Genomic DNA, 18794 nt, shown 5'->3' on the forward strand with positions numbered 1-18794 from the left:
TTCTATGACCTTAGGCAGATCATGAGAGGGAGGGCATCTTTACCATCTTCTGGGCATGGAGTAGAGGTCACTGGGGTGTGTGGGGGGGAGGTAGTTGTGAGTTTCCTGCATTGTGCAGGGGGTTGGACTAGATGACCCTGGTGGTCCCTTCCAACTCTTATGATTCTATGAAATGTGGGGTTCCCCCCCCCTTAAGAGTATGTGTAATCCCAAGAACTAAAGAGGAGACCTGCACCCACCTCCCTAAAAAAAAGGAGATAATAGTCCCTTTTTAATTCCCCTGGGAAAGGGTATTTATACAATCATCTTTCACTCTTAGACACAGCGAGATGGAAGAAGCGGTGGGAACTCTGAAAGAGAAATACGAGCGGGAGAGATCCATGCTCTTCGAAGATAACAAAAAAATAACAACTGAAAATGAAAAGGTAATTGGCATAACTTGAGATAAAGCCCAATTAAAGCCTTTTCATCAGACGTAGTGGGCAGTTCATTTATTTCTTTGAATTTTTGTTATAAAACCTTGGACACTTTGCGGGCAAGTGTGTATTAAAACTGATCGGTATCTTTAACTGGTGGGGAAGGGAGAGTATTCTCACTGTCCCAGATGGGAAGTTACAGACCCGGGTGAACAAAATGCATCCCTTTAGTTACCAAAGCTGAAGATGAAAGTGCCATTGATTTGCAACCAACTCATGGTGACCCCAGCTGTTGAATGTGCAAGGCAAGAGATGAGCAGAGGAGGTTTGCATTGCCTTCCTCGTTGTAGCAACCCCAGTCTTCCTTGGTAATCTCCAATCCAAGTACTGACCGTGGCCATAACTGAAGTTGCCAGTGATGCCTTTTAAGAACATAAGTAAGGCCATGCTGGATCAGACCAAGGCCCATCACGTCCAGCAGTCTGTTCACACAGTGGCCAACCAGGTGCCTCTAGGAAGCCCACAAACAAGACGACTGCAGCAGCATTGTCCTGCCTGTGTTCCAAATCACCTGATATAATAGGCATGCTCCTCTGATACTGGAGAGAATAGATATGCACCGTGACTAGTATCCATTTTGACTTTTAACCATGGATAGCCCTATCCTCCATGAACATGTCCACTCTCTCCAGGGCCGTAGCTGGGGGCAGGGGACAAGGAGGGCAGCCTCTGCCCCTGTGGGATGCAGAACGGACGACAGAACTGCTTTTCCTACAGGAGGAGCAGGCAGGGTAAGAGAGGCAGTTCGGCCGCCCGCTCTGCATGCCACAGGGACGGCAGCTGCCCTCTTTGCCGCCGCTGCCCAGTTACTGCCCTGCTCCCCTCTTAAAGCCTTCAAAGTTGGCAGCCATCACCACATCCTGGGGCAGTGGAGTTCCACAAAGGGTGGTTTGTATGTGCGCTTTGCCACCTGCAGAGCTGTCCTTAATCTGCCTCTCTGAAACCCTTTGTGATACGTCGCAGGGGCGTCTTGCCCCTGCAGAGTTGGTCTGTGCCAGGAACTGACTGGGGTGTGACACCCCCCCCCCGCTTCTGTTGTTCCAGCTTTGTTCCTTTGTGGATAAACTTACAGCGCAAAACAGGCAGCTAGAGGATGAGCTTCAGGATCTGGCGGCAAAGAAGGAATCCGTTGCCCATTGGGAAGCTCAGATTGCAGAAATTATTCAGTGGTACGTGCCATTTGGTGATCCTTCTGAAAAAATACATTGGAGCCTCATTAATAGAAGCAAAATCTCCCGGGAAACAGAGACCAGTGTTCTCGCAGATGATATGCCTCAAAAATTCACACGCGTCTGCAAATCTTGATTGATGTGCACTGTCCTTCCTGTTTTTATTACTGTTACGGGAGCTTATTAACCTTGTGTGTCAGCTGGTTCAGCAAAGCGAGGATGTCTAGGTCATACGTTAAAAATTACTTAATGTTAATTTAAAAGGTTGTAACCATGGTGTTCATCACTTTTCTTGCATCTTGCTTTCCCCCCCGTCTAAGGCATCTGTCTTGTATTCCTGCACCGATCTGTATCCTTCAAGTGGACTTTTTCCTTTCAAAAGGAAAGGCATCATAACATGGGCGTAAGAAGGAAGTTGTCATGTCACATTCAGTAGTTATCACTGGTCCTATACATTAGCCCCAACATAGAGGCCCTGGGTACCGTGGTGTCTGCTGATGGGTGTTGTGGCGCCCACTCCCTTCTTTCCCAAATCATCTCTTACCCACAGCAAAGAGCTTTCCTCTGCCTCACTGGAGCAAGAGCACTTCACAAGAGTCCAAGAGGCATCATCTTTGTGTCTTCAGGAAGCGCCTGTTTAGAAACAGCTGCCTCCGTTCTAGGAGGATGCTTGGCTTGGAAACCTCACAGGGTTTTTTGTGATTGACCCTGGCCCCCGCAGCAGTCATGTCTTGCCGGCGCTCATTACCTGTTCTCAAAATCCAAAAGTGCCCACAGGTTTAATAAGGTCGGAGACCACTGTAACAACCCCAGGTATTCCCACAATGACATTCCACACAGTGGCCATAGAAAAAATGTGTTTTCTTGGCGACAAATGATAACAATTGGGAAAACGGGAATTTCCCTACAGCAGGCTGCTGCCTTGAGCAAACAAATAGCAGACGACGGTCAGGAATCATACGATGCCTTTTAAACTGCCTTCGACCTGCGTGTAAGATGCTTTGGGCTCTTAGGAAGAAAGTGGGGTGTTAGTAAAATAAAGTTGACGTTGGCTCCCGCGCAATGAAATATTAGTGATAATTGCATGTTTGCTTGGCTTAAAAATAATGAGCAAGGCTTCTGAATTCGGGAAAGGTCCAGCTTAAGGCTTCACCTGTAGCGTCAGCTCCTTCTCTGGGTTCAGCACTGAATTTTGTCATTTGAGAGCACACCCTCTTGTTGTCGGCTGTTAACTCGTTTGGGCTGGTTAGTGGCCTGTGCACTCGTTTAGGCTTGTCTGGTACGCCGCTTGGCGAAGGAGTAACTCTTGCGTTTTGAACACCAGGGTGAGCGATGAAAAAGATGCGCGAGGGTATCTTCAGGCTCTGGCATCTAAGATGACAGAAGAACTTGAGTCTTTGAGAAGCTCCAGCCTGGGATCGAGAACACTGGTGAGCGTTGCCTTGAAGGCGTTGCAATCCAAGGTGCCCCTGACAGGCCCTCATCAGGCTAGTGGGTGGGGTTCTTAAAAATGGGGAGTGCAGACCATGCCAAAAGAAAGGCTGCCCCCTTCCTCCTTCCTTGACGCATTCACTCGTCCCAGTTTTATTTTACTTGTGAATTCCAGCATTGTGGCCCAGTCAGAAACGTGATCCACCCTGTGTTTGTCTCACTCCCTGTTAGTTCCATATTTGCAATTAATATGAGAACAAAGGCAACAGTTGGTAAACATTAAGCTGTTCGCACAGAGGGTTGGCCTCTATCAAGGCATCCCTGATAATCCTGACTAGAAAAGCTTTACAGCCCCAAATCAGAGCAAAGTCTTGGCCACCACAACCTTTGTTGGAAACAGGGAATAGATTGGCTTGGATGTTTCACATCTTCCCTGTCAGCATACTGACTTGAATTGGCAGAAGGGAAAAGACTTGCTTCTCCTGGGTGGAAGCCAAAGGAAGGGCGAATCCCAGAGTAGGCTTCCTTCCTGGTAGGATCCTAGGACAAGGGCCACTGTTTACTGACCCCGTAACTCACTGGGGACTGCAAGGTGACAGACCCACCACTTTTTTTTCATCTCCTAATGCTTTAATGAATAGGAGAGAGTGGTCTGTTTGCAAAGAATAGCTGATTAAAACACACACACACACAGTGAAGTGGATTTTGGCAGATCATCAATTCAGTAATTGCCTCTTTTGAAGCAAATTTTTACATCAGTATATTGAAATGCAGCACAGCAGAACTTTACCTCAGATGCCTTTTGAAAGCTTCTCTTGGCTTTATTTGTTTTCTGTATTTAAATCTGGCCTGTTAGCTCAGCAAGGGACCCTGAAGGGCAGTATCTCGATGAATTCCATCTGATGGGGGAAGGAGGGGCTAGTCAGCATTTTTTTTCCAGTTTAACACGTTTTCAGCTAATAAAAAAGTCAGGAAAAAATAACTTTTATGATTTCCGGTGAAACGTCTGAAGGGATATCATGTTTTACACGTGTGATCAGCTCTTCTGACTTATTAGCGATTGCTTTTACTACAACAGGATCCACTCTGGAAAGTAAGACGCAGTCAGAAGTTGGATATGTCAGCAAGGCTGGAACTGCAGTCAGCTCTTGATGCAGAAATACGTGCCAAACAGCTTGTCCAGGAAGAATTAAGGAAGGTTAAAGATGCGAACCTGTCCTTTGAGAGGTAATCATGTATTTTGAGATCTTCTCTCCCCCCCCCCCCTTCTGTTCTAGTGCTGGAGTGGACTGCAGTACGCAACTTACTGGCAGAGAGGCAATTTCTATATCATTGCTTTTTAAATTAATGTTTTGTCATTTTTGAGAATACTGGTGTTTTGGTGGGGAGTATAAAATCAAATAAACAGTCCCAAGTCTTTTGTCTTCACATTACAATGTGAATTTAATATACTAAGATGTGGTGCAGACACAGACCTCCCAAACCAATTAGCTGGAACTATGAAATTGAAAATAGATGAGTGCATTCCTTTGTCCTACCCCTCCCTTCTACTATCATGACCTTCCCAATACATATATATATATGGGGGAAAGGGTACACTAATAAGAGAACACCAAATGGGAAAAAAGGTCTTTACCTGCTGGCAGAAGATGATGACAGAAAAATTTCCCTGGGGAGGGAATTATACAACTTTGGTGCCACAACCAAGAAGGCCCTTTCTCAGGACGCCATATGGGGCCCTTTCTCAAGATGCCATCTGGGGTACGGCCTAGTTGTATATTAGCAAGACTCCTGAAGTATACTGTCAAGCTGCAACCCCATGAAGTTCCACCTCACAGGGTTTTCAAGGCAAGAGATGAGCAGAGGTGGTTTTTTGCCATTGCCTTCCTGTGCATAGCAACCCTGGTTTTCCTTGGTGGTCTCCCATCCAAGTACCACCTACGGCCAGCCCTGCTTAGCTTCCAAGTTCTAGGCTAGTCTGGGCTCTTAGGGCTGCTATGAAGATCAGAGGTATCTGAGGAAGTGAGCTGTGGCTCACGAAAGCTCACACCCTGCCAGAAACTTTTGTTAGTCTCTAAGGCGCTACTGGACTCTTGCTCTTTTCTGCTGCTACAGACAGACTTAACACGGCTGCCCATCATGATCTGTCTCCAAGGAAGGAAACGGTCCTCAAAGGTGCTTTTCTTCCTGCTTCCTGGTGGAGGTCTCGGAACAGCACGAGGAAAGGGTGGCAGGACAGGCAGAGGGCATCCAAACAGCTGACCGTTTCCCTTCCTCCGGCATCCCCAGGCATCACATTTGCTGTGGGGAGCCAGGACAATTGCAGTCCCGGCAGCTCGAAGCGAGGGTGCTTGTGTTAGCCCTCCACCCTTTCAGGGCATTTTTGGAGGAGGGAGGAAAGGGCTGCATTAGGGGGCCTGTTCCCTGTATTTGGTGAACCCCAGAAACCTTCTGTTGGAGTATCGGAACTCCCCTCTCCTAAAATGTAGGATAAACGCCATACTTTTAGACCCCACTTAGTTAAAATGTCATGCTCTAATTGCACGGTACCAGTAGCCTTCCTTTTGAACTGATGAATTCAACAATTTCGGCTTCTCTTTTCCATTGTGTTTGTGTGTGTTTGTAAAGTGCTGTCAAGTCGCAGCCAACTTATAACAACCCCTGGTGGGGTTTTCAGTGCAAGCAATTAAGCAGTAGTGGTTTGCCGTTGCCTTCCTCTGCAGAGTCTTCCTCTGAGGTCTCCCTTCCAAGTAGCGACCCAGATTCGCTTCCAAGATCTGAGGAGATCAGTCCATACGATACCATTCCACATCCCTCTCTTTTTCCATTAGCAGCCAGAAAACAGCCTCTGTCGACTTACATGGATGTTTCCTAATAACCGCTTTACAAGTATTATACTCTTGTTGGGAAATGCTCTTGCTTCGGTCTGCTGCAATGTAATTTGCTTTTCCTTTTGGCCTGCTATATCTAGTGCAGCCATGTGACTGGTAGCAGATTTCTTGAGGAGGCAACTCTTAATTAAAAAAATAGTACTGATAGGAAAGGTTCTGTCACATCTTTGTTTCGAATTAACTTCTCTGCATACACACACAGAGAACAGGTGTGGGAGAGCATCATTAGTGCTTTTAGTTGGTTTTCTACAAATGGCCTGATCAGTGTATGATTTATTTATTATGTGGTAGAAAGTGCTGTCAAGTCACAGTTGACTTCTGGCGACTCTGTAGGATTTTCAAGGCAAGAGACAGAGGTGGTTTGCCATTGCCTGCCTCTGCATAGCGACCCAGGACTTCCTCTGTGGTCCAGGTACGAAACAGGGCCAACCCGGCTTAGCTTCCAAGATCTGATGAGGTTGGGCTAGCCTGGGCCATCCAGGTCAGGGGTTATTTATTGTAAAGGTAGTCCCCTGTGCAAGCACCAAGTCATTACTGACCCATGGGGTGATGTCACATCCCAACGTTTACTAGGCAGACTATGTTTACGGGGTGGTTTGCCATTGCCTTCCCCTGTCATCTACACTTTACCCCCTGCAAGCTGGGTACTCATTTACCGACCTCGAAAGGATGGAAGGCTGAACTAGCAGAAATGGCAAAAGTGACTGAGTTAGTAAATCAAAAAGATAATGATGAATTTGTTAAGGAGTGGGAGGCGTGGATTGTTTATTGCAAAAATGAACTTAATGTGCAAAATGTTAAAGGTTATAACTTAGACTAAGTTAATTTTCTTGTTTCTACTTTTTTTCTTTTTTAATAACTAGAAGGTTTTATTAAAAAAAATTTTTTATAAAGAATTAGAAAATAATTGCTAAGAGGATTACGAAGATAAGTCAGAGATAGAAGAAGGAAGGGGGGAAGTTAAAGTAGGGGAACATAATTGTTATATATATGTTAGTTTTAATTGAGATTTAGAAAAGATTGAAAGGCAATGTTAATTGATTGTATCGAATATATGAAAAAACAATTAAAAAAAATTTTTTTTAAAGAAAGGATGGAAGGCTGAGTCAACCTCAAGCCAGCTACCTGAAACCGACTTCCGTCGGGATCGAACTCAGGTTGTGAGCAGAGCTTTTGAGTGCAGTACTGCAACTTACCACTTCGCACCACGGGGCTCCTACTTATTTATTGTACTGCCCTAATAATCCTTTTCTTACCATCAAATTAATTGTCTGTATATCTAAGGATGAATATTCCCCTCCCCCCACCAAAGGGGGGTCTACAAACTTGGGAGAATCCCCCGTTTACAGAAGAATCTGAGGAGGGTGGGTGCAGGGGTATAAAAAGAAAACACCTTCAAACTATCGACATTGCAACTTTAAAGTGGGTGGGGGTGTGAGATCGTACAGTGTAAGATCTCAGTCACCATTTGGGGGTTGCCCGTTGACCCCAATAAAAGTTTCCAGGGCACCCGGGAGGCAAAGAAGGTGTCATGAGACAGAGGTGGCAGCTACTGAGGTGAGAGCGAGGGCAGCAAGGGGCAGGGCAAAGGCCAGTGGTGGGGTAGGAAAGAAGTCAAGCAGGTAGAAAGCGGGTGACGAAAGTGGGGTGGAGAAGCCAGGTGGTGGTTGGGGAGGGAGAAAAGGGCAAAGGCAGGCAGCCTCAGTGCTGCGGTCAGAGGGACAAGGCAGTATTGGAAGGGTGTTTGGGGGGGAGAGAAAGAGAAAGATGCAGCAGGGTCAATGGGGGGGCATCTGTGCAAGATAATAAGGGCACAAGGGCCTGCAAAGAGGTGGGATTTTCCTTCTCTCCCCCCCCCCCTACACCCTTATGGGTCTGCTATCAACCATTGGAATGTTACCTAAAACGACCAAAATTTTGGGTATTTTTTGTTTTGTTTTTGGTCATATAGCTATCTCCGCGTTCAGCCCCAGGGTTCTGTTTCGCTGGAAAGCTTATTTAATCTTAATGGCAGTAATTTTCAGACTTTCTTTTGAAGCTTATCGGGCGTTTCTTCAAAGCGAGGATTAATAACGGCGGACAAACTCCCCTCTGTCATTAATAACCCCCTCCCCTGCACCGTGGAGCCACAGAAGAGTCTTCTCGGTGCATTCTTAGATGCAAGAGAACACAATAAGTCTGGCCAGCATACGGCATGAACCTACCGGGCACCCCAGAATGTGTCCAGGAATGCCCAGCCCTGGGCTGGATGCTCTGTGGCCATTGCTCGGGTTCCCCAGCATACAAGTTGGCGTGGAAAACGGTCCCTTTGAAGGCCTAAATGTTTGGTTTGTCCCAACAGTTTGGGGGCTAATGAGGAATAGAGGAAGGAGGCATAATATGGAGCTTTAACCCACCCCTCACTCTCCCTGTTTCTGATTTTAAAATGTCAGGGGTTTGAGCAGATTAACACAAAGACTTTTAGCTGCTCTCTACATTCTCGACATTCCTCCTGAAGCAGGCAGTTTTAAAGAGTTTTTTCATATTTGGTAGCATGAGCTCCTTCTTTGGAGAATGGCTTTTCCCCCCCTTTCTCTTTTCATGACTGTAACAAGGATGGGGCATTTTACCATTAGTGTGTTATGTGTGTTCGGGTTTGCAGCCTTTAGTGAGGGGCTTGGACTTGTCTTAGAGTAGGAGGTCCTGGGTTAATCATATGATTAATCTGAACTTTCTAGGCCTTTAGTAATTCTGAGACAATCGGAACGTAAGAGAAGGATGCTGCTGGAGCTCCAAGGGTTTGGGAGGAGGCAAAATGCAGGCCCTGGCCTGTGTTGGTTTACTACTTTCCAAATGTTTCTGAAAGTTTTTCTTTTCTTTCCTTTTTTTTTTTTCTTTTTTTTTTGAAGCAAACTAAAAGAATCAGAAATTAAAAACCGGGAACTCTTGGAAGAAGTTGAAGCTTTAAAGAAGAAGTTGGAGGAAAAATACAGGACTGAAGCAGGTAATAATTTTGAGAACGGGAAATTTAAAAGCAGCATTTTACTTTTATTCGAATACAATTGTGGTGTTTTGACTTTCTTAGGTCTCAAACTTCCAGACTTCCAAGATTCCATTTTTGAGTACTTCAATACCTCGCCTCTTGCTCATGATCTGACTTTCAGAGTGAGTATTTGTGTGTAATTTCTGTTTCCTAATCACCCCAAGAAAATACAAAGTAAATTGGGATGTGGCAAGCGCAAGTGAAGAGGGCTCAAGAGAAACAGATTGCTCCTATACCAAACCCTGTGCTTGTTCAGTCTTACTGGAATACTGAATCTTCTGTTTCTGATGGGGGACTGTCGCAAAATGTTGGGAGGACGCAAGCCAAGTATCCAAACAGTTGCTCCCGTAAAAACCCAAAGGTGATGATGCCTCCTGGGGTTATTCCAAAGCACTTTCTGTTTCCATCAGATGGATGAATGCCAGGACTAGCTATTTTTGGGAAGAGCTGGTTTGGGAAAGAAGCAGACTGGTGCCAGGAAACACATAAATGGGTGCCCTATTGGGGATCCCTATTCTGAAGCACCCTACAAATTGGTGGCGCCATTTTTTTTAAGGAGGCAAGATGGGTTGACTCTATAAGGGAAGCTGCAGCCCTCAGTTTGCAAGGCCTGAGCAAGGCTGTTAACGATAGGATTTTTTTTGGAGAACATTGATTCATACCCTACCAGAAAATATTTTTGTTAGTCTTTAAGGTGCTACTGGACTCTTGCCCTTTTTGACTACTGCAAACAGACTAACATGGCTACCCACTGTGAATTGATTCATAGGGTTGCCATGAGTCAGAAGGCACTTATACACACAAGAAACCAAAAAGTGGAGACAAAGGGGAAAACTGCAAATTAAGTTTTCACTAAGGTTAAGTTAAATAAGCCTAACCTTTCTCATTCTACAGTCCTTTCCTCCTACCAAAGTTTTTAAAGTTAATTCTCCCACATCCTCCTTACATCACCCAGTGCCAATCCATTATCCGCCAAGACTAGGTAAAGGAAGAGCTTTCAAGTGCTCCTTCTTCTGGCCTTCCATCCTAGCTCTGTGCATATTCAGAGCCAGGCAGTTTTACGTCCTGTACTGTATCACACGATTTTGCCTTACATCGGGAAGAAAAATGGCCACAGGCATTCCCCAGAAGCCCTCTGCAGTGTCCTGCAGAAAGAAGAGATAGTAAAGTTTGGCTGTTGGGCATAGACTATAGGGGGAAAGAGGGGCCTCTCTTTTGTTTTTGGGTGAGGCAGCTGTAACATCAGCAGCCGTACTTTGCAAAAGGAAGAAGAGTTGGTTTTTATATGCCGACTTTCTCTACCACTTAAGGAGAATCAAACAGGCTTACAATCACCTTCCCTTCCCCTCCCCACAACAGACACCCTGTGAGGTAGATGAGGCTGAGAGAGTTCAGAGAGCTGTGACTAGCCCAAGGTCAACCAGCTGGCTTCATGTGTAGGAGTGGGGAAACCAACCCCGTTCACCAGGTTAGCGTCCACCGCTCATGTGGAGGAGCGGGGAATCAAACCTGGTTCTCCAGATTAGAGTCCGTTGCTCTTAACCACTACACCACGCTGGTTCAACACTCTCTCAGGAAATCAGTCTGCTTGGACCCCTGAGTGTTGACATGGCTTCTTTGATCATACACTGGTTGGTGGTGGAAAGTGCTGACAAGTGGCAACCCCATAGGGTTTTCAAGGCAATAGACAAACTGAGGTGGTTTGCCGCTCGCTGGCACTGTGAAGCAACCCTGGACTGCCTTGGGGATCTCCCATCCAGGTACTAACCAGGGCCGACCCTGTTTAGCTTCCGAAATCTGACCAGATCGGGCTAGACTGGGCCATTCAGGTTAGCATACACTTAAGAATGCTGAAAGCAAAATATGAACTCCAGTGCTTAATTGTATCCGTGACCTGGGTGACCCAGGCTGGCCCGATCTTGTCAGATCTCAGAAGTTAAGTAGGGTCGCCCTGGTTGGTACTCGGATGGGAGACCATCAAGGAAGTCCAGGCTAGCTACAATGGGAAACTGCCTACGGGGTTGCCATAAGCCAGTTGCGACTTGACAGTGCTTTCCAGCCCCACTTAATGTACCCGAGCAGCATCACTCTGAACATGACAGCATTTGAAACAAGAAGTCATGCGTCGGTTGGAAAAGGAAGTGGAATATACCAGTAAATCTACTTCCCTCTTTGCCAGGGGCAAGTGCCTTGGGCTAGGAAGGGGTCCAGCTGCTCCAACCACCTCGCTCCTCCCCCCGTATGGACTTGCATTCGAGCTTAGAAAAGACCAGAAAGGGCAAGAGTCTTGTACTGCTTCTTATCTTATCCAAAGCTCAGCACAGGTATTGCAGAAATCCCTGCAATTTGCATGTGCCTGTGGGCTTGGTGAGCAGAAGGGGATTTTTTTTCTCTCCCTTGCCACGAAGAACAGAGAAGATGAGAAACAGAGGAAGAGGAGACCCTGGTTGGTTCTTATCTTACTCAGATCAGCGCAGAGGTGAAGACTCTGCTTCACCCTCGAGTCCTGTGTTTGCGCCAGAGGCCTTGGTAGAGGGCAAGGAATTAGTGCCAAAGCGCACACAGAGGCTGAATAGTAAGCAAACCAACATTTGTAAGCCCCTGGGATACGGCATCTCAAACCAAACAAACAAAGAGAGAAAAATACTGCCCTGCTGAACCAGGCACAAGGGTTCTTCGAATCCAGCGTTCCAGGCTTCAGCAGTGACCATTCATTCCTGGGGGGTGCGGGGGAGGGAGGTCACAAGTAGGGCAAGATGTAATAGCCTTAACCTGTTGTCCCCCCCCCCCATTGCACTGGTTACATGTGATTTCCTCCTCCCCCCCACAAGCCTTGAGGCTTCAACTGAGCAATTAGGATAAATTGCTATTGGTTTATATTTGAGCTGAGTCACGACACACATCCTGTCTCGGTTTTAAGAAATCCTGGCTGCCGCCGAGTGGGTTGCTTTGCAAACAACTCACGCATTTCCCCGAGGAAAGTGTAGTACAGTGAGACACAGAATTAGTCATGCCACATTAAGCCCTCTCGGTTCACGTTGATTTGGGGGGCTGTTTCATAAAATATTAGAGCGGCCAGGGTAAAGAGGAAATCACATATGCCAATACTGTATGTAAAATATTCATTTTTTCACGTTGCCTATACCTGTGCAGCATAGGTCTTCAGCAAGCATTTTCTCTGTGACTCCCTGGCTTTCCTTATTTCCTTTTCGCACTGCTAGCTGGTTGCCAAGGAGAAAGATAAAGTGGCTGGCGAGCCTTTGAATGAATAAATCAAGAGCTTACGCTGCCTGTTGGTCATAGATGTGGGTGCCGGCTTATTGCTGTTGCAGAATGAAACGCTGTATGCTCCTCTTCACACACTCCGTGGAGGGAGGGGGGATAAGAGAGGGAAAATAAACAAATCAGCTGCTGCCAAATCTTAGGTGTTATCTGCAGCTTGAAGTAGAAAAGATCTTGGCTGCATTAGAGTTAAAAGTCTTTCAAGTCGAGAACAGTAGATTTGTTTATTTATTACTTCAGTTTCTACTCCGCCTTTTCCTGACCCAGTCAGGCTCAGAGCGGCTTGCATCAGTTTCAACAGTACTTTAAAAACACATCGATTCAAATTTAAAACTCATCAAATCTGTTTAAAATTCCAGAGACACCCTTAAAACAGGACTGGGCACCAATCGGAAGGGAAAGAGTAAGGGAAGGGACAACAACAGGATACCCACAATAAGAATAAGATAGTAAAATATAAATAAGTAGAAGGGGGGAAGGGAGGCCAGCTGAGATGGAAACTGTTGCTGACCTCGGCCGTAGGCACAACATCTTGGTCTTACAAGCCCTGTGGAATTGCATCGTCCCACAGGGTTCATGGCTCACTAGAGAAAGAGTTCCACCAGGCCAGGGCCGAGGAGGCTCTGGCTTTGGTTGAGGACAGCCGGATGCTTTTTGGGCCGAGGACCACCAGTAGATTGTTCCCAGCTGAGCACAGTGCTCTTTGGGGATGGGGGAGTGTATCAGCAGAGGTGGTCCCATAAGCACTATGGTCCCAGACTGATTTGGCCTTTAAAGGTCAAGACCAGAACCTTGAACCTGATCCGGTACTCAACCTGGAGCCAGTGCAGCTGGTGCAGCACCAGTTGTATATGCACACTCTGTGGGGTCCCTGTGAGGACCCGCGCCACTGTATTCTGGACCAGTTGAAGTTTCCGAAGCAGCCTCAAGGGTAGCCCTGCGTAGAGCGAGTTACAGTAGTCTAATCTGGAGGTGACCGTGCATGAACCACTGTGGCTCCGTCAGGGTGACATAGGAAGGGCACTCTGGCTACATTCGTGACCTGTGCCTCCATAGAAAGGGAGGCATCCAGACTTCTGATGGTCGCTGCTGGTGTTAATTGCACACCGTCAAGAGTTAGGAGCTGGTTTCCTGACCACAGGTCTCCCCAGCCCAGCCACAAAGCCTCCAGCTTTGATGGATTCAGTTTCAGCCGACTCTGCTTCAACCATTTCACCACAGCCTCCAGACACTGGTCAACGTATCCGGCCGGCTGGCCACCCCCTCAACAGATACAGCTGAGTGTCATCCACATATTGATAACAACCCAGCCCGAAACTCCGAACTAGCTGGTCGAGGGAGTGCATGTAGATGTTAAATGACATTTTAAATAAAGATCTGCAGGAGGCGTTTAGCTATACGTCAAGCACTTTGTGTGTTGTTTCCATACCACAGATGGAGAAAGGAGGCTTGAGTGGCGAGAACATTTTCCCCAGTCATCCGGGGGGGCCCTGCGGCTGGGCTCATTCTCGGGTCAAAGTTACTTTTTCCTTTGGTACCTCGCCAAAGACTGCCTTGGGGGGTGTGGAATTAATTAGGAAGGTTTAATTTGTGGTTAACATACACAAAAACATTTGTGAGCTTCAGAAAAAATATTGCTTTTGCATTCTGAAAATTGCACCAAATGCTTGCTTTGTCTGGGTAGTTTGCTTATTGTCCCTTCTCGTGTTGGGTGATAAGTGATCATTTTTATCCTCTCGTGTCTGTCACAACTAAGGACTCTGTTTCCTCCTCGTCTACATCTTCTCTGCTAGCCTTTTGGGAAGAAGTAAGTTCATGTCGACGGCTTCGCCTCCCTAATCTGCAGCCTTTATGTGTAAAATTGCCAGCCTAAACTAGTGGCCTTTTTAAAAAGCTTTCCTTATATGTGTACTTTTTTTTTTTTTTTTTTTGATAGTGCAGATTAACCAACTAAGTAGAACCGGCTTCGTTTCCTTTTTTAAAAGCCCTTTTTGCAGACCGACCATTGTACGATGCTGCGGGGGGGCGGGGGGGCGGGGGGGGGAAGCCTGATGGTGCGGTTAAATTTTATTATTCCTTAATTTATTTCGAGAATTTGTATACCACCTCTCCAGAACCTGCCTGAAGGCAGCTCCACAACTAAATCAATAAAAAAAACAAAGCAAAACATTAAAAAGAGCAAGTATTTTTATGTGGCACAAGATCAGGATCCTGCCATGCTTTGTTCAGGTCTGCAAATTGGGCCTGGGAGAAGCAATCAAATGGCTGCTGATTTAGTTAACAGAAACTGCAATCCTAAGAACCCCTTCCTGGAGGTAAGCCTCGTTGAATATAATAGTAGGTCATAGTAATAGTAACCTAGTATAGTAGGTGCTTGGACCACAGGCAGGATAATGCTGCTTCAGTCATCTTGATTGTGGGCTTCCTAGAGGCACCTTGGTTGGCCACTGTGTCAACAGACTGCTGGACTTGATGGACCTGGATCTGATCCAGCATGGCCTTTCTTAGGTTCTTATGTTAATGGAACTTACTTCCAAGTAAGATCGCTCTCAAAGTTATCAAAACTGCCCCATTCCCCTAGGGCACTGGTTCCCAACCGGGGGTCCGTGGACCCCCAGGGGTCCGCGAGAACTAAATTAAGGTCCGCGAAACAAAGTTATAAACCCATAATAAATTAATATTTTCAATTAAAAGTTCTCTATTATAAAAATATATATTCAAATATTATTCTAAGTTTAATGTTTAACTAACAGTTATGATTAAAGTTTATTTTCAAATTCTCTGAATTTTTATTTTGAACCTTGGGGTCCCTGCACCGAACAAAAAAGTCCTAGTGGTCCCTGGTCAAAAAAAGGTTGGGAACCACTACCCTAGGGACTGTTGAAGCTCCCTCTATTAAAGGTTTGGTATCTCACCTTTTAGGGATTACTTGCGTTGTCCGTTGGCGGATGCTAAATCTAGCACGGCTTTTAAGTTCTAAACTGGCATACCTTTGTAAACCCACATTTCTGTAACTGGAGTTGGACCAAGTTTGCTCTGAAATGGTACAAAAGCCTGATATAAAAGCTTTTAATTTTTTGTTGTTTTAGTAATAATTGTCCAGCATAAAGCCAGGTCCCTGCAGTTCTCTCATGTTGATTCTTGAAATGAGTTCTTCAACAAACAAAGAGAATTAATATTAGTGGGCCCTATATATAACTTTAGGCAAGGGTAATCACATCAGCTTTGCAAAGCTGAATTTGATCTTTTATAATTCAGCCATGATGTACAGTGTCCCCTCCAGATGGTTTCTGCTCTGGCTTGAAAACTTTAACTGTGCTCTTCCTTAGCAGTAGCCCATGTAAGCTTTTGTCTTAGTGATGTACTCAGCTGATTGTGGTTTCTTGTAGCAGATAACATCAGGGCCGAAAGCTGTGGTCAATTAATTGCAGGGCCCAGTTCCAGTCAATGAGGGCACATTTTAAGCCAGCAGAGTTGAATAAGGTGTGTTAGTCTATTTTTGCAAAATAAAACAAAAGTCCAGGGGAATAACTTTTATTTCAGTATGAATTTTCATTAGTCACAACTTCTTCAGATAGATATGTAAAGGGGAAATTGTACTGGGAATTCTTATGGGGATGATGGGGGAGGGGGAGTCAGGGCTTTGAGTACATTATACCCTGAAAGTCAATGTCCTACCAAAAATGGGGGGGGGGGGAATCAAAGGGAATATATAACATGAAAATGATGAAATAGAATTCATCAAAAAATTAAACACTACAGGTCATCTTGGCGTAAATAGAGACTTGGATTTCCTCAATACAATCTAATAGTTCTACTGGAAACTTTTTTGGGGAATTTTAATTTGCTCTTCTTAACATGTTTTATCAGACTAGAATCTTGTATCAGTGTCAGTTAATTTTCGCTTAAACTATTTGCTTATATGTTTGAATGTGACCTCTCTTACCATCCAGTATGTGTAGCTGCTAATTCTGTTGACATATAGTGAGATTCATACCTGACCTTTGCGCATCAGCTCTTCCCGTTTCCCCTTGCATCGAGAATTTACTCTTGTAAGACTCATGGGTGCCCTGACCTGGATGGCCCAGACTAGCCTGATCTCATCAGATCTCAGAAGCTAAGCAGGGTCAGCCCTGGTTAGTATTTGGATGGGAGACCGCCAAAGAATACCAGGGTTGCTGTGCAGAGGAAGGCACTGGCAAACCACCTCTGTTAGTCTCTTGCCATGAAAACCCCCAAAAGGGGTTGCCATAAGTTGGCTGCGACTTGACGGCACTTTACACACACACACAAGACTCATGGTATAATTCACACCAAGACTTGGCAGCCTACCTCCAAAGGCAGTCTTCCCCATAAAAGTTCCCAGATCAATTTTCCTGTCAAACATCTGTCTGAAGAAGTGAACTGTGACTCATGAAAGCTCATATGGAAATACATATGGGCAGCCCATTCCTGGAAGGGGGGGTTGTGTGGTGGCCAGGAGTGGCGCAGCCATGTCGCCACCAAAGAGGCTTCCCAGCTGCCACAGAGAATAAAAACCTATTTTAAAAATGATAAAATAGAAAAAGGGCAAAAAAGTCCCATTGACTTCAGCAGGGCTATACATGGATATGTTTAAGATTATTATTAATTTACGAAACAGTTCAGTTGATACCCCCAGTTAATATACATCAGTATTAGTAGCCTTTTTTAAATCAGTAGCCTTTTTAAAAAATAAAAAAATAAAACAGGATCTATCAAGGGAGTTCTATAACTGTGGAAACTCCGCACTCATTTCACCAGGAGGTTATCTGTTGGAAGAAATGGGCCTTAATTAGCAGTAATTCCAAATGAATTAAACAGAAAACGTTATTAGGAAGGCAGAAGCCCCTTCTTAATCCTCCCTAGTTAAAAAAAGAAAGAAAGAAAGAAACCCCCATTTCATCTCAGGATGAACTTTACAGCAATATTTTTACCGTCTTCCTGCTTCCATTTTACGACGCTTTAAGGGCTCTGTGTGCTTGTAGAGAGCAATTCATGCTGTTGACAGCTATTGCAATCGACTGCACAGTATCAAAAGCCCAAAAGAGTTTATACCGAAATTTTGCATAATACAAACTGCAGTGGTGAAGAGGCTCAGGGCCAAGCCCTACGACACACCTGACAAGTGACAGGTCACGGATGCACGATCGGAGTCAGTGTTAGACTTGCATCAGGGGAACTCACCTCAAAAAGGCGTTCCTCCTCTCAGCTCTGCAATGGAGGGGAAAGAGCTTCCTGTTTCACTCCCACCCCACTTTCTCCAGCAGAAAGGGTTCGCTCCTTTTCTCGGGCTCCATGTATCCTACCCAGTGCTCCCTGCCCCCTTTCCACTTGCAAAAGTGGGGTGTGTGGGGGGGAAACCAGAAGCCCCTTCTCTTCCCTCGCAGCGCTCCCTCACAACACCGAGTGAATGAGCACTTTTCAAGTTGAGTTCCCCAGATGCACATTCAGTTGTACACCCATGGCCCAACACATGTCATTTAGGAAGTCCCTGGGTGGAATATCACTCCTGCCTTAGGTGGCTGTGCTCTCTTAGCCTCAGCCCCCATCTGTACTGACCTACTTTTACACCCTTGTTGTAGTAGGGACCGCAAGGGGAGGGGCTGTGGCTCAGTGGTAGAGCCTCTGCTTGGCATGCAGAAGGTCCCAGGTTCAATCCCCAGGATCTCCAGTTAAAGGGACTAGGCAAGTAGGAAATGTGAAAGACCTTTCTCTGCCTGAGACCCTGGAGAGCCACTGCCGGTCTGAGTAGACAATACAGACTTTGACGGACCAAGGGTCTGATTCAGTAGAAGGCAGCTTCATGTGTTCCAGATACTGTGCATGAAGTATTTTTAACACTTGAAAACTCCACAGAAACACCTAAGTAGAGTTATTTTATTGTAACCATTGTAGAAGAACTCTGTTGTAGTGTGTGTGCTTTGTAAGACATTTCTTTCTTTGAAGTTTTCTGGGACTGCGTATCACTACAGCCCAGATGTGTTTACATCTGCTTGGAATATAGACAGGGACCTGCTTGTGCAAGGAGGGGGGGCTAGTTTCTGCTTATCCCCCCTGCCGCCACCGTCTTCTTCCTGCTGTAGTCTCCTGCATCACATTCTGTACCTTTTTTTAGTGTTCCCTGCCTCCCTAGGAGTGCCTTTTCATGGAATACAACTGGCTGCAGTTTGAAGTCTGTGGAGGGTCTGTGGCTCAGTGGTAAAGCTCAGTGGTAGAGCATCTGCTTGACACGCGGCAGGTCCCAGGTTCAGTCACTGGCATCTCCAGGTGAAAGGATCAGGTAGCAGGCAATATGAAAGACCTCTGCCTGAGACACTGGAAAGCTGCTGCCTGTCTGAGGAGACAATGCCGACCTCGATGGACCAACGGTCTGATTCAGTATAAGCCATCTTCATGTCAAATGACAAGGCTGAGGCTGTTCCTGGGTGCCAACCCCAGTATATGTCATAGTTTCAAACTGTGTTACTTGGTTCATATTTCTAGAAACCTGTTTCTCTGATAC

The 18794-nt window shown here is 45.8% G+C and overlaps 1 protein-coding gene across 2 annotated transcripts in view; it reads left to right on the plus strand.

The window, feature by feature from the left end:
• CDC42BPB (CDC42 binding protein kinase beta) overlaps nt 1-18794 on the plus strand; it is a 149593-nt gene that overhangs the window by 94243 nt on the left and 36556 nt on the right. The window contains exons 16-22 of one of the 2 annotated variants that reach the window (XM_056850682.1): nt 320-425; nt 1521-1645; nt 2970-3075; nt 4155-4303; nt 8856-8950; nt 9032-9111; nt 14028-14078. In XM_056850682.1, the coding sequence (XP_056706660.1) occupies nt 320-425; nt 1521-1645; nt 2970-3075; nt 4155-4303; nt 8856-8950; nt 9032-9111; nt 14028-14078 (712 nt within the window). The remainder of the gene's footprint in view (nt 1-319; nt 426-1520; nt 1646-2969; nt 3076-4154; nt 4304-8855; nt 8951-9031; nt 9112-14027; nt 14079-18794) is intronic. The other variant, XM_056850683.1, reaches the window with a different exon arrangement.

The sequence above is a fragment of the Euleptes europaea genome, chromosome 6 (assembly GCF_029931775.1).
Source record: "Euleptes europaea isolate rEulEur1 chromosome 6, rEulEur1.hap1, whole genome shotgun sequence".
Taxonomy (NCBI): domain Eukaryota; kingdom Metazoa; phylum Chordata; class Lepidosauria; order Squamata; family Sphaerodactylidae; genus Euleptes; species Euleptes europaea.